The following is a 14764-nucleotide window of genomic DNA, read 5'->3' on the forward strand; positions in this document are numbered from 1 at the left end:
TACACAGTGTTTCCCCCCCCCAACTCTGGTATGTACACAGTGTTTCCCCCCATAACTCTGGTATGTACACAGTGTTTCCCCCCCCCCCTAACTCTGGTATGTACACAGTGCTTCCCCCCCATAACTCTGGTATGTACACAGTGTTTCCCCCCCCTAACTCTGGTATGTACACAGTGTTTCCCCCCCCCGAACTCTGGTATGTACACAGTTTCCCCCCCCCCCCCCAACTCTGGTATGTACACAGTGTTTTCCCCCCCCCCTAACTCTGGTATGTACACAGTGTTTTCCCCCCCCCCCTAACTCTGGTATGTACACAGTGTTTTCCCCCCCCATAACTCTGGTATGTACACAGTGTTTCCCCCCCCTAACTCTGGTATGTACACAGTGTTTCCCCCCCCTAACTCTGGTATGTACACAGTGGTTCCCCCCCTAACTCTGGTATGTACACAGTGTTTCTCCCCCCCCCCCCCCCCCTAACTCTGGTATGTACACAGTGTTTCCCCCATAACTCTGGTATGTACACAGTGTTTCCCCCATAACTCTGATATGTACACAGTGTTTCCCCCATATCTCTGGTATGTACACAGTGTTTCCCCCATAACTCTGGTATGTACACAGTGTTTCCCCCATAACTCTGGTATGTACACAGTGTTTCCCTCATAACTCTGGTATGTACACGGTATTTTCCCCCCCTAACTCTGGTATGTACACAGTGTTTCCCCCCCCCCCCCTAACTCTGGTATGGACACAGTGTTTGTTTCCCCCATAACTCTGGTATGTACACAGTGTTTTCCCCCCTAACTCTGGTATGTACACAGTGTTTCCCCCCCCTAACTCTGGTATGTACACAGTGTTTCCCCCCCCAACTCTGGTATGTACACAGTGTTTCCCCCTAACTCTGGTATGTACACAGTGTTTCCCCCATAACTCTGGTATGTACACAGTGTTTCCCCCCCCCTAACTCTGGTATGTACACAGTGTTTCCCCCCCCCCCCCTAACTCTGGTATGTACACAGTGTTTCCCCCCCCCTAACTCTGGTATGTACACAGTGTTTCCCCCCCTAACTCTGGTATGTACACAGTGTTTCCCCCCCCCCCCTAACTCTGGTATGTACACAGTGTTTCCCCCCCATAACTCTGGTATGTACACATTGTTTCCCCCCCCCCCTAACTCTGGTATGTACACAGTGTTTGTTTCCCCCCTAACTCTGGTATGTACACAGTGTTTCCCCCCCCCCTAACTCTGGTATGTACACAGTGTTCCCCCCCCCCTAACTCTGGTATGTACACAGTGTTTCCCCCCCATAACTCTGGTATGTACACATTGTTTCCCCCCCCCTAACTCTGGTATGTACACAGTGTTTCCCCCCCATAACTCTGGTATGTACACATTGTTTCCCCCCCCCCTAACTCTGGTATGTACACAGTCCCCCCCCCCCTAACTCTGGTATGTACACAGTTTCCCCCCCCCCTAACTCTGGTATGTACACAGTGTTTCCCCCCCATAACTCTGGTATGTACACATTGTTTCCCCCCCCCCCTAACTCTGGTATGTACACAGTGTTTCCCCCCCCTAACTCTGGTATGTACACAGTGTTTCCCCCCCCTAACTCTGGTATGTACACATTGTTTCCCCCCCATAACTCTGGTATGTACACAGTGTTTCACCCCCCATAACTCTGGTATGTACACATTGTTTCCCCCCCCCCCCAACTCTGGTATGTACACAGTGTTTCCCCCCCATAACTCTGGTATGTACACATTGTTTCCCCCCCCCCCTAACTCTGGTATGTACACAGTGTTTCCCCCCCATAACTCTGGTATGTACACAGTGTTTCCCCCCCATAACTCTGGTATGTACACAGTGTTTCCCCCCCATAACTCTGGTATGTACACAGTGTTTCCCCCCCCTAACTCTGGTATGTACACAGTGTTTTCCCCCCCTAACTCTGGTATGTACACATTGTTTCCCCCCCCTAACTCTGGTATGTACACAGTGTTTCCCCCCCTAACTCTGGTATGTACACAGTGTTTTCCCCCCCTAACTCTGGTATGTACACAGTGTTTTCCCCCCCTAACTCTGGTATGTACACAGTGTTTTCCCCCCCTAACTCTGGTATGTACACAGTGTTTTCCCCCCCCTAACTCTGGTATGTACACAGTGTTTTCCCCCCCTAACTCTGGTATGTACACAGTGTTTTCCCCCCCTAACTCTGGTATGTACACAGTCTGGTACGTTTGACTTTGTTTCATATGTCACCATTTTCTTTAAGGCGATTTCTAATCTTTTAAATTAATGTTTCACCTCGGAGGATGTTGTACCTACCCATAGCTAGGTTACTCTGGGTGTATATATACCCATAGCCAGGTTACTCTGGGTATATATATATATATACCCATAGCCAGGTTACTCTGGGTATATATACCCATAGCCAGGTTACTCTGGGTATATATATATATATATATATACCCATAGCCTGGTTACTCTGGGTATATATATATATATATATACCCATAGCCAGGTTACTCTGGGTATATATACCCATAGCCAGGTTACTCTGGGTATATATATATATATATACCCATAGCCTGGTTACTCTGGGTATATATATATATATACCCATAGCCAGGTTACTCTGGGTATATATACCCATAGCCAGGTTACTCTGGGTATGTATATATATACCCATAGCCAGGTTACTCTGGGTATATATATACCCATAGCCAGGTTACTCTGGGTGTATATATACCCATAGCCAGGTTACTCTGGGTGTATATATACCCATAGCCAGGTTACTCTGGGTATATATACCCATAGCCAGGTTACTCTGGGTGTATATATACCCATAGCCAGGTTACTCTGGGTATATATATATATATATACCCATAGCCAGGTTACTCTGGGTATATATATATATACCCATAGCCAGGTTACTCTGGGTGTATATATACCCATAGCCAGGTTACTCTGGGTATATATACCCATAGCCAGGTTACTCTGGGTGTATATATACCCATAGCCAGGTTACTCTGGGTATATATATATATATATACCCATAGCCAGGTTACTCTGGGTATATATATATATACCCATAGCCTGGTTACTCTGGGTATATATATATATACCCATAGCCAGGTTACTCTGGGTATATATACCCATAGCCAGGTTACTCTGGGTATATATATATATATACCCATAGCCAGGTTACTCTGGGTATATATATACCCATAGCCAGGTTACTCTGGGTATATATATATATACCCATAGCCAGGTTACTGTGGGTATATATACCCATAGCCAGGTTACTCTGGGTGTATATATACCCATAGCCAGGTTACTCTGGGTATATATACCCATAGCCAGGTTACTCTGGGTATATATATATATACCCATAGCCAGGTTACTGTGGGTATATATACCCATAGCCAGGTTACTCTGGGTATATATATATATATATATATATATATATATATATACCCATACCCTGGTTACTCTGGGTATATATATATATACCCATAGCCAGGTTACTCTGGGTGTATATATATATACCCATAGCCAGGTTACTCTGGGTATATATACCCATAGCCAGGTTACTCTGGGTATATATACCCATAGCCAGGTTACTCTGGGTATATATATACCCATAGCCAGGTTACTCTGGGTATATATATACCCATAGCCAGGTTACTCTGGGTGTATATATATATACCCATAGCCAGGTTACTCTGGGTGTATATACCCATAGCCAGGTTACTCTGGGTATATATATACCCATAGCCAGGTTACTCTGGGTGTATATATATATACCCATAGCCAGGTTACTCTGGGTGTATATATATATACCCATAGCCAGGTTACTCTGGGTGTATATACCCATAGCCAGGTTACTCTGGGTGTATATACCCATAGCCAGGTTACTCTGGGTGTATATATACCCATAGCCAGGTTACTCTGGGTATATATATATATACCCATAGCCAGGTTACTCTGGGTATATATATATATACCCATAGCCAGGTTACTCTGGGTATATATATATATACCCATAGCCAGGTTACTCTGGGTGTATATATACCCATAGCCAGGTTACTCTGGGTATATATACCCATAGCCAGGTTACTCTGGGTATATATATATATACCCATAGCCAGGTTACTCTGGGTATATATATATATACCCATAGCCAGGTTACTCTGGGTATATATACCCATAGCCAGGTTACTCTGGGTATATATACCCATAGCCAGGTTACTCTGGGTATATATACCCATAGCCAGGTTACTCTGGGTATATATATACCCATAGCCAGGTTACTCTGGGTATATATATACCCATAGCCAGGTTACTCTGGGTGTATATATACCCATAGCCAGGTTACTCTGGGTATATATATATATATATATATATATATACCCATAGCCAGGTTACTCTGGGTGTATATATATATATATACCCATAGCCTGGTTACTCTGGGTATATATATATACCCATAGCCAGGTTACTCTGGGTGTATATATACCCATAGCCAGGTTACTCTGGGTATATATATACCCATAGCCAGGTTACTCTGGGTATATATACCCATTGCCAGGTTACTCTGGGTGTATATATACCCATAGCCAGGTTACTCTGGGTGTATATATACCCATAGCCAGGTTACTCTGGGTGTATATATACCCATAGCCAGGTTACTCTGGGTATATATATATATATACCCATAGCCAGGTTACTCTGGGTGTATATATATACCCATAGCCAGGTTACTCTGGGTGTATATATATATACCCATAGCCAGGTTACTCTGGGTGTATATATACCCATAGCCAGGTTACTCTGGGTGTATATATACCCATAGCCAGGTTACTCTGGGTGTATATATACCCATAGCCAGGTTACTCTGGGTGTATATATACCCATAGCCAGGTTACTCTGGGTGTATATATACCCATAGCCAGGTTACTCTGGGTATATATATATATATATACCCATAGCCAGGTTACTCTGGGTGTATATATATACCCATAGCCAGGTTACTCTGGGTGTATATATATATACCCATAGCCAGGTTACTCTGGGTATATATATACCCATAGCCAGGTTACTCTGGGTGTATATATACCCATAGCCAGGTTACTCTGGGTGTATATATATATATACTCATAGCCAGGTTACTCTGGGTGTATATATATATACCCATAGCCAGGTTACTCTGGGTGTATATACCCATAGCCAGGTTACTCTGGGTATATATACCCATAGCCAGGTTACTCTGGGTATATATACCCATAGCCAGGTTACTCTGGGTGTATATACCCATAGCCAGGTTACTCTGGGTATATATATACCCATAGCCAGGTTACTCTGGGTGTATATATATATACCCATAGCCAGGTTACTCTGGGTGTATATATATATACCCATAGCCAGGTTACTCTGGGTGTATATATATATACCCATAGCCAGGTTACTCTGGGTGTATATACCCATAGCCAGGTTACTCTGGGTATATATACCCATAGCCAGGTTACTCTGGGTATATATACCCATAGCCAGGTTACTCTGGGTATATATACCCATAGCCAGGTTACTCTGGGTATATATACCCATAGCCAGGTTACTCTGGGTATATATACCCATAGCCAGGTTACTCTGGGTATATATACCCATAGCCAGGTTACTCTGGGTATATATATACCCATAGCCAGGTTACTCTGGGTATATATATACCCATAGCCAGGTTACTCTGGGTATATATATACCCATAGCCAGGTTACTCTGGGTATATATATACCCATAGCCAGGTTACTCTGGGTATATATATACCCATAGCCAGGTTACTCTGGGTATATATATACCCATAGCCAGGTTACTCTGGGTATATATATACCCATAGCCAGGTTACTCTGGGTGTATATATACCCATAGCCAGGTTACTCTGGGTGTATATATATATATACCCATAGCCAGGTTACTCTGGGTGTATATATATATACCCATAGCCAGGTTACTCTGGGTGTATATATATATACCCATAGCCAGGTTACTCTGGGTGTATATATATATACCCATAGCCAGGTTACTCTGGGTATATATATATATACCCATAGCCAGGTTACTCTGGGTATATATACCCATAGCCAGGTTACTCTGGGTATATATACCCATAGCCAGGTTACTCTGGGTGTATATATATATACCCATAGCCAGGTTACTCTGGGTGTATATATATATACCCATAGCCAGGTTACTCTGGGTGTATATATATATACCCATAGCCAGGTTACTCTGGGTGTATATATATATACCCATAGCCAGGTTACTCTGGGTATATATATACCCATAGCCAGGTTACTCTGGGTATATATACCCATAGCCAGGTTACTCTGGGTATATATATATATACCCATAGCCAGGTTACTCTGGGTATATATATATATATATATACCCATAGCCAGGTTACTCTGGGTGTATATACCCATAGCCAGGTTACTCTGGGTATATATATAGCCATAGCCAGGTTACTCTGGGTGTATATATACCCATAGCCAGGTTACTCTGGGTATATATATATATATACCCATAGCCAGGTTACTCTGGGTATATATATACCCATAGCCAGGTTACTCTGGGTGTATATATATATACCCATAGCCAGGTTACTCTGGGTGTATATATATATACCCATAGCCAGGTTACTCTGGGTGTATATATATATACCCATAGCCAGGTTACTCTGGGTGTATATATATATACCCATAGCCAGGTTACTCTGGGTATATATATACCCATAGCCAGGTTACTCTGGGTGTATATATACCCATAGCCAGGTTACTCTGGGTATATATACCCATAGCCAGGTTACTCTGGGTATATATATATATACCCATAGCCAGGTTACTCTGGGTATATATATACCCATAGCCAGGTTACTCTGGGTGTATATATATACCCATAGCCAGGTTACTCTGGGTATATATATATACCCATAGCCAGGTTACTCTGGGTGTATATATATACCCATAGCCAGGTTACTCTGGGTGTATATATACCCATAGCCAGGTTACTCTGGGTATATATATATATATATATATATACCCATAGCCAGGTTACTCTGGGTGTATATATATACCCATAGCCAGGTTACTCTGGGTGTATATATATACCCATAGCCAGGTTACTCTGGGTGTATATATATACCCATAGCCAGGTTACTCTGGGTGTATATACCCATAGCCAGGTTACTCTGGGTGTATATACCCATAGCCAGGTTACTCTGGGTATATATATACCCATAGCCAGGTTACTCTGGGTGTATATATGTTTAGTTCCGTTTGGTTCCTACTTTGTGCGATTGTTGTTTAATTTGACATTTTTGTCTTTTGTCAAATGCAATACCAGAAAGTTATTTTTGGACTCAACCAGTTATTTTTGGACCATATCGTCACTTTCACTATCTGCACTTGTAAATAAAACCTTAAGTTTGCACCATATATTTTTTTTTGTCTCTGCTTGTTCTCATGTCCTTAAACCCTCGTAAAGCCCGTTGGATCCCTTACTGTAAGTTGTTTCCGGTTTCACCAACTGAGGTGCAAGTTGGTCCACCATCGTTAGATTTACAGGTTGTTGTGTGTTTTACAGTCCGGAAAGGGGATACTATATCCCCTGGGTGACTGTGACCCGTGCATAGGCCATTGGATACCGCCATATTGGATTTCAACCATCTCCTTCCCCCAGGAAATGACTGTAGAGTAGATGACTACAAACTGGGCCTCCTTCCCCCAGGAAATGACTGTAGAGTTGATGACTACAAACTGGGCCTCCATCCCCCAGGAAATGACTGTAGACTAGATGACTACAAACTGGGCCTCCTTCCCCCAGGAAATGACTGTAGAGTATATGACTACAAACTGGGCCTCCATCCCCCAGGAAATGACTGTAGAATAGATGACTACAAACTGGGCCTCCATCCCCCAGGAAATGACTGTAGACTAGATGACTACAAACTGGGCCTCCATCCCCCAGGAAATGACTGTAGACTAGATGACTACAAACTGGGCCCCCATCCCCCAGGAAATGACTGTAGAATAGATGACTACAAACTGGGCCCCCATCCCCCAGGAAATGACTGTAGAATAGATGACTACAAACTGGGCCTCCTTCCCCTAGGAAATGACTGTAGAATAGATGACTACAAACTGGGCCTCCATCCCCCAGGAAATGACTGTAGAATAGATGACTACAAACTGGGCCCCCATCCCCCAGGAAATGACTGTAGACTAGATGACTACAAACTGGGCCCCCATCCCCCAGGAAATGACTGTAGAATAGATGACTACAAACTGGGACCCCATCCCCCAGGAAATGACTGTAGAATAGATTACTACAAACTGGGCCCCCATCCCCCAGGAAATGACTGTAGACTAGATGACTACAAACTGGGCCCCCATCCCCCAGGAAATGACTGTAGAATAGATGACTACAAACTGGGCCTCCTTCCCCCAGGAAATGACTGTAGAATAGATGACTACAAACTGGGCCTCCATCCCCCAGGAAATGACTGTAGACTAGATGACTACAAACTGGGCCCCCATCCCCCAGGAAATGACTGTAGACTAGATGACTACAAACTGGGCCTCCATCCCCCAGGAAATGACTGTAGACTAGATGACTACAAACTGGGCCTCCTTCCCCCAGGAAATGACTGTAGAATAGATGACTACAAACTGGGCCTCCATCCCCCAGGAAATGACTGTAGACTAGATGACTACAAACTGGGCCTCCATCCCCCAGGAAATGACTGTAGAATAGATGACTACAAACTGGGCCTCCATCCCCCAGGAAATGACTGTAGAATAGATGACTACAAACTGGGCCTCCATCCCCCAGGAAATGACTGTAGACTAGATGACTACAAACTGGGCCTCCATCCCCCAGGAAATGACTGTAGAATAGATGACTACAAACTGGGCCTCCATCCCCCAGGAAATGACTGTAGACTAGATGACTACAAACTGGGCCCCCATCCCCCAGGAAATGACTGTAGAATAGATGACTACAAACTGGGCCTCCTTCCCCCAGGAAATGACTGTAGAATAGATGACTACAAACTGGGCCCCCATCCCCCAGGAAATGACTGTAGAATAGATGACTACAAACTGGGCCCCCATCCCCCAGGAAATGACTGTAGACTAGATGACTACAAACTGGGCCTCCTTCCCCCAGGAAATGACTGTAGAATAGATGACTACAAACTGGGCCTCCATCCCCCAGGAAATGACTGTAGACTAGATGACTACAAACTGGGCCCCCATCCCCCAGGAAATGACTGTAGAATAGATGACTACAAACTGGGCCTCCATCCCCCAGGAAATGACTGTAGAATAGATGACTACAAACTGGGCCCCCATCCCCCAGGAAATGACTGTAGACTAGATGACTACAAACTGGGCCCCCATCCCCCAGGAAATGACTGTAGAATAGATGACTACAAACAAGGCCTTTCTTCTTCCCAGTAGATCAGATGACTATTTTAATCATTCTCTCTGTGCTTGTAAAGTGGTACAATAGTTAGCTTTCTCCTTATATAGTGCACTACTTTTAACCAGGTGGCCTATACCCTATACACTACTTTTAACCAGGTGGCCTATACCCTATACACTACTTTTAACCCGGTGGCCTATACCCTATACACTACTTTTAACCAGGTGGCCTATTCCCTATACACTACTTTTGACCAGAGCCTATAGCGGTAGTGCACTATGTAGGGAACAGGCTACCATTTGGGATGTTATCTGTGCTTGAACAAGTGAAGTGGATACAGTAGTTTGTTTTGGTCTAAATACAGTTTTCTCTTCCTCAGGACAACTGTCCTTCTACAACGCTGAAACCAAGCAGTTGATCCACACGTTCAAGGCTAAATTTAGCCAACCTGTTGTACCGGCCTTCATGGTAAGTTTAGCCAACCTGTAGTACTGGCCTTCATGGTAAGTTTAGCCAACCTGTAGTACCGGCCTTCATGGTAAGTTTAGCCAACCTGTTGTACCGGCCTTCATGGTAAGTTTAGCCAACCTGTTGTACCGGCCTTCATGGTAAGTTTAGCCAACCTGTTGTACCGGCCTTCATGGTAAGTTTAGCCAACCTGTAGTACCGGCCTTCATGGTAAGTTTAGCCAACCTGTTGTACCGGCCTTCATGGTAAGTTTAGCCAACCTGTAGTACCGGCCTTCATGGTAAGTTCAGCCAACCTGTAGTACCGGCCTTCATGGTAAGTTTAGCCAACCTGTTGTACCGGCCTTCATGGTAAGTTTAGCCAACCTGTTGTACCGGCCTTCATGGTAAGTTTAGCCAACCTGTTGTACCGGCCTTCATGGTAAGTTTAGCCAACCTGTTGTACCGGCCTTCATGGTAAGTTTAGCCAACCTGTTGTACCGGCCTTCATGGTAAGTTTAGCCAACCTGTAGTACCGGCCTTCATGGTAAGTTTAGCCAACCTGTTGTACCGGCCTTCATGGTAAGTTTAGCCAACCTGTTGTACCGGCCTTCATGGTAAGTTTAGCCAACCTGTTGTACCGGCCTTCATGGTAAGTTTAGCCAACCTGTTGTACCGGCCTTCATGGTAAGTTTAGCCAACCTGTAGTACCGGCCTTCATGGTAAGTTTAGCCAACCTGTTGTACTGGCCTTCATGGTAAGTCCTGTCGGTATCATGGCCGATACACTTGTCTAACTGACTAACTGACACTCCCATCATAGCTGTATATTCTACCAGAGAACCTGTCCTGTCATCAAGATGTAGGTAACACCAATAGGTAACAATTTATGTTCACGAACGTGTTATAACAGGTCCCAACAGCATTATTAGTGCATTTATGTCATGTCTCTGTAAAGCCCTCGTATTTCTTTAAAATATGCATTATTACAATGCCATAGTAGTGTGTCATCATTCTGGCTGTTCTCAAAAGTGTGCTTCTGTCATTACCAGTGTTGGTGAATTAGGGGCGGCAGGGTAGTGTAGTGGTTAGAGTGTAGAGGAGGCAGGTAGCCTAGTGGTTAGAGTGTAGAGGAGGCTGGTAGCCTAGTGGTTAGAGTGTGGAGGCGGCAGGTAGCCTAGTGGTTAGAGTGTAGAGGCAGGTAGCCTAGTGGTTTGAGTGTAGAGGAGGCAGGTAGCCTAGTGGTTAGAGTGTAGAGGAGGCAGGTAGCCTAGTGGTTAGAGTGTAGAGGAGGCAGGTAGCCTAGTGGTTAGAGTGTAGAGGTGGCAGGTAGCCTAGTGGTTAGAGTGTAGAGGAGGCAGGTAGCCTAGTGGTTAGAGTGTAGAGGAGGCAGGTAGCCTAGTGGTTAGAGTGTAGAGGAGGTAGGTAGCCTAGTGGTTAGAGTGTAGAGGAGGCAGGTAGCCTAGTGGTTAGAGTGTAGAGGAGGCAGGTAGCCTAGTGGTTAGAGTGTAGAGGAGGCAGGTAGCCTAGTGGTTAGAGTGTAGAGGAGGCAGGTAGCCTAGTGGTTAGAGTGTAGAGGAGGCAGGTAGCCTAGTGGTTAGAGTGTAGAGGAGGCAGGTAGCCTAGTGGTTAGAGTGTAGAGGAGGCAGGTAGCCTAGTGGTTAGAGTGTAGAGGAGGCAGGTAGTCTAGTGGTAAGAGTGTAGAGGAGGCAGGTAGCCTAGTGGTTAGAGTGTAGAGGTGGCAGGTAGCCTAGTGGTTAGAGTGTAGAGGTGGCAGGTAGCCTAGTGGTTAGAGTGTAGAGGAGGCAGGTAGCCTAGTGGTTAGAGTGTAGAGGCAGGTAGCCTAGTGGTTAGAGTGTAGAGGAGGCAGGTAGCCTAGTGGTTAGAGTGTAGAGGAGGCAGGTAGCCTAGTGGTTTGAGTGTAGAGGAGGCAGGTAGTCTAGTGGTTAGAGAGTAGAGGAGGCAGGGTAGCCTAGTGGTTAGAGTGTAGAGGAGGCAGGTAGCCTAGTGGTTAGAGTGTAGCGGAGGCAGGTAGCCTAGTGGTTAGAGTGTAGAGGAGGCAGGTAGCCTAGTGGTTAGAGTGTAGAGGAGGCAGGTAGCCTAGTGGTTAGAGTGTAGAGGAGGCAGGTAGTCTAGTGGTTAGTGTAGAGGCGGCAGGTAGCCTAGTGGTTAGAGTGGAGAGGAGAGGAGGTAGGTAGTTTAGTGGTTAGAGTGTAGAGGCGGCAGGTAGCCTAGTGGTTAGAGTGTAGAGGAGGCAGGTAGCCTAGTGGTTAGAGTGTAGAGGAGGCAGGTAGTCTAGTGGTAAGAGTGTAGAGGAGGCAGGGTAGTGTAGTGGTTAGAGTGTAGAGGAGGCAGGTAGCCTAGTGGTTAGAGTGTAGAGGAGGCAGGTAGCCTAGTGGTTAGAGTGTAGAGGAGGCAGGTAGCCTAGTGGTTAGAGTGTAGAGGAGGTAGGTAGCCTAGTGGTTAGAGTGTAGAGGAGGCAGGTAGCCTAGTGGTTAGAGTGTAGAGGAGGCAGGTAGTCTAGTGGTAAGAGTGTAGAGGAGGCAGGTAGCCTAGTGGTTAGAGTGTAGAGGTGGCAGGTAGCCTAGTGGTTAGAGTGTAGAGGCGGCAGGTAGCCTAGTGGTTAGAGTGTAGAGGAGGCAGGTAGCCTAGTGGTTAGAGTAGAGGAGGCAGGTAGCCTAGTGGTTAGAGTGTAGAGGCAGGTAGCCTAGTGGTTTGAGTGTAGAGGAGGCAGGTAGCCTAGTGGTTAGAGTGTAGAGGAGGCAGGTAGCCTAGTGGTTAGAGTGCAGAAGAGGCAGGTAGACTAGTGGTTAGAGTGTAGGGGAGGCAGGTAGCCTAGTGGTTAGAGTGTAGAGGCGGCAGGTAGCCTAGTGGTTAGAGTGTAGAGGCGGCAGGTAGCCTAGTGGTTTGAGTGTAGAGGAGGCAGGTAGCCTAGTGTTTAGAGTGTTGGACGAGTAACCGAAAGGTTACTAGATCGAATCCCTGGACTGACAAGGTAAAAATCTGTCATTGTGTCCCTGAACAAGGCAGTGAATCCACTATTCCTAGGGCCGTCATTGAAAATAAGAATTTGTTCTTAACTGACTTGCGTAGTTAAATAAAGGTAAAATAAAAATATATATGCCATAAAGCCAAACCACGTTTTGAAATTATGCTTATATATATAGCCTGTATCAGCCTCATTTCCCTTACCGTTCAGTATAGGTCCTCGAGTTACTGTCTTCTTCTCGCTGAGGTCAATGGTGAATGAAGATCCCCACAGGGTTGAATCCTCCGGGTCAATTTTACGGATCAAATCGGGTAGTCGGGGTTCATATTATAACTCTTTCATAACTAATTTACAAACCCTCCTCCATATCACAGTTAAGTTGTTCATATTGGTCTATAACGCACACATGAAAGATCTATGTATAAATTCTATGCAGTCAAATCAAATCAAATGTATTTATATAGCCCTAAGTACATCAGCTGATATCTCAAAGTGCTGTACAGAAACCCAGCCTAAAACCCCAAACAGCAAGCAATGCAGGTGTAGAAGCACGGTGGCTAGGAAAAACTCCCTAGAAAGGCCAGAACCTAGGAAGAAACCTAGAGAGGAACCAGGCTATGAGGGGTGGCCAGTCCTCTTCTGGCTGTGCTGGGTGGATATTATAACAGAACATGGTCAAGATGTTAAAATGTTCATAAATGACCAGCATGGTCAAATAATAATAATCATAGTAGTTGTCGAGGGTGCAACAAGCACGTCCGGTGAACAGGTCAGGGTTCCATAGCCGCAGGCAGAACAGTTGAAACTGGAGCAGCAGCACGGCCAGGTGGACTGGGGACAGCAAGGAGTCATCATACCAGGTAGTCCTGAGGCATGGTCCTAGGGCTCAGGTCCTCCGAGAGAAAGACAGAAAGAGAGAAAGAGAGAATTAGAGAGAGCATATTTAAATTCACACAGGACACCGGATAAGACAAGAGAAATACTCCAGATGTAACAGACTGACCCTAGCCCCCCGACACATAAACTATTGCAGCATAAATACTGGAGGCTGAGACAGGAGGGATCAGAAGACACTGTGGCCCCATCCGATGATACCCCCAGACAGGGCCAAACAGGCAGGATATAACCCCACCCACTTTGCCAAAGCACAGCCCCCACACCACTAGAGGGATGTCTCCAACCACCAACTTACCGTCCTAAGACAAGGCCGAGAATAGCCCACAACGATCTCCGCCATGGCACAACCCAAGGGGGGGCGCCAACCCAGACAGGAAGACCACGTCAGTGACTCAACCCACTCAAGTGACGCACCCCTCCCATGGACAGCATGGAAGAACACCAGTAAGCCAGTGACTCAGCCCCTGTAAAAGAGTTAGAGGCAGAGAATCCCAGTGGAAAGAGGGGAACCGGCAAGGCAGAGACAGCAAGGGCGGTTCGTTGCTCCAGCCTTTCCGTTCACCTTCACACTCCTGGGCCAGACTATACTTAATCATAGGACCTACTGAAGAGATAAGTCTTCAGTAAAGACTTAAAGGTTGAGACTGAGTCTGCGTCTCTCACATTGGTAGGCAGACCATTCCATAAAAATTGAGCTCTATAGGAGAAAGCCCTGCCTCCAGCTGTTTGCTTAGAAATTCTAGGGACAATTAGGAGGCCTGCATCTTGTGACCGTAGCGTACGTGTAGGTATGTACGGCAGGACCAAATCGGAAAGATAGGTAGGAGCAAGCCCATGTAATGCTTTGTAGGTTAGCAGTAAAACCTTGAAATCAGCCCTTGCCTTAACAGGAAGCCAGTGTAGGGAGGCTAGGACTGGAGTAATATGATCAAATTTTTTGGTTCTAGTCAGG

At 45.6% G+C, this 14764-nt stretch overlaps 1 protein-coding gene across 4 annotated transcripts in view; it reads left to right on the plus strand.

The window, feature by feature from the left end:
* The window catches only part of LOC106568556 (FSD1-like protein), a 126212-nt gene that overhangs the window by 96212 nt on the left and 15236 nt on the right, over positions 1-14764 (plus strand). For all 4 annotated transcript variants that reach the window (XM_045692675.2, XM_045692674.2, XM_045692677.2 and 1 more), the window contains one exon: positions 9861-9949. In XM_045692675.2, coding sequence (XP_045548631.1) covers positions 9861-9949 — 89 coding nt within the window. The remainder of the gene's footprint in view (positions 1-9860; positions 9950-14764) is intronic.

Source organism: Salmo salar, chromosome 13 (genome assembly GCF_965601325.2).
Source record: "Salmo salar chromosome 13, fSalSal1, whole genome shotgun sequence".
Taxonomy (NCBI): Eukaryota; Metazoa; Chordata; class Actinopteri; order Salmoniformes; family Salmonidae; genus Salmo; species Salmo salar.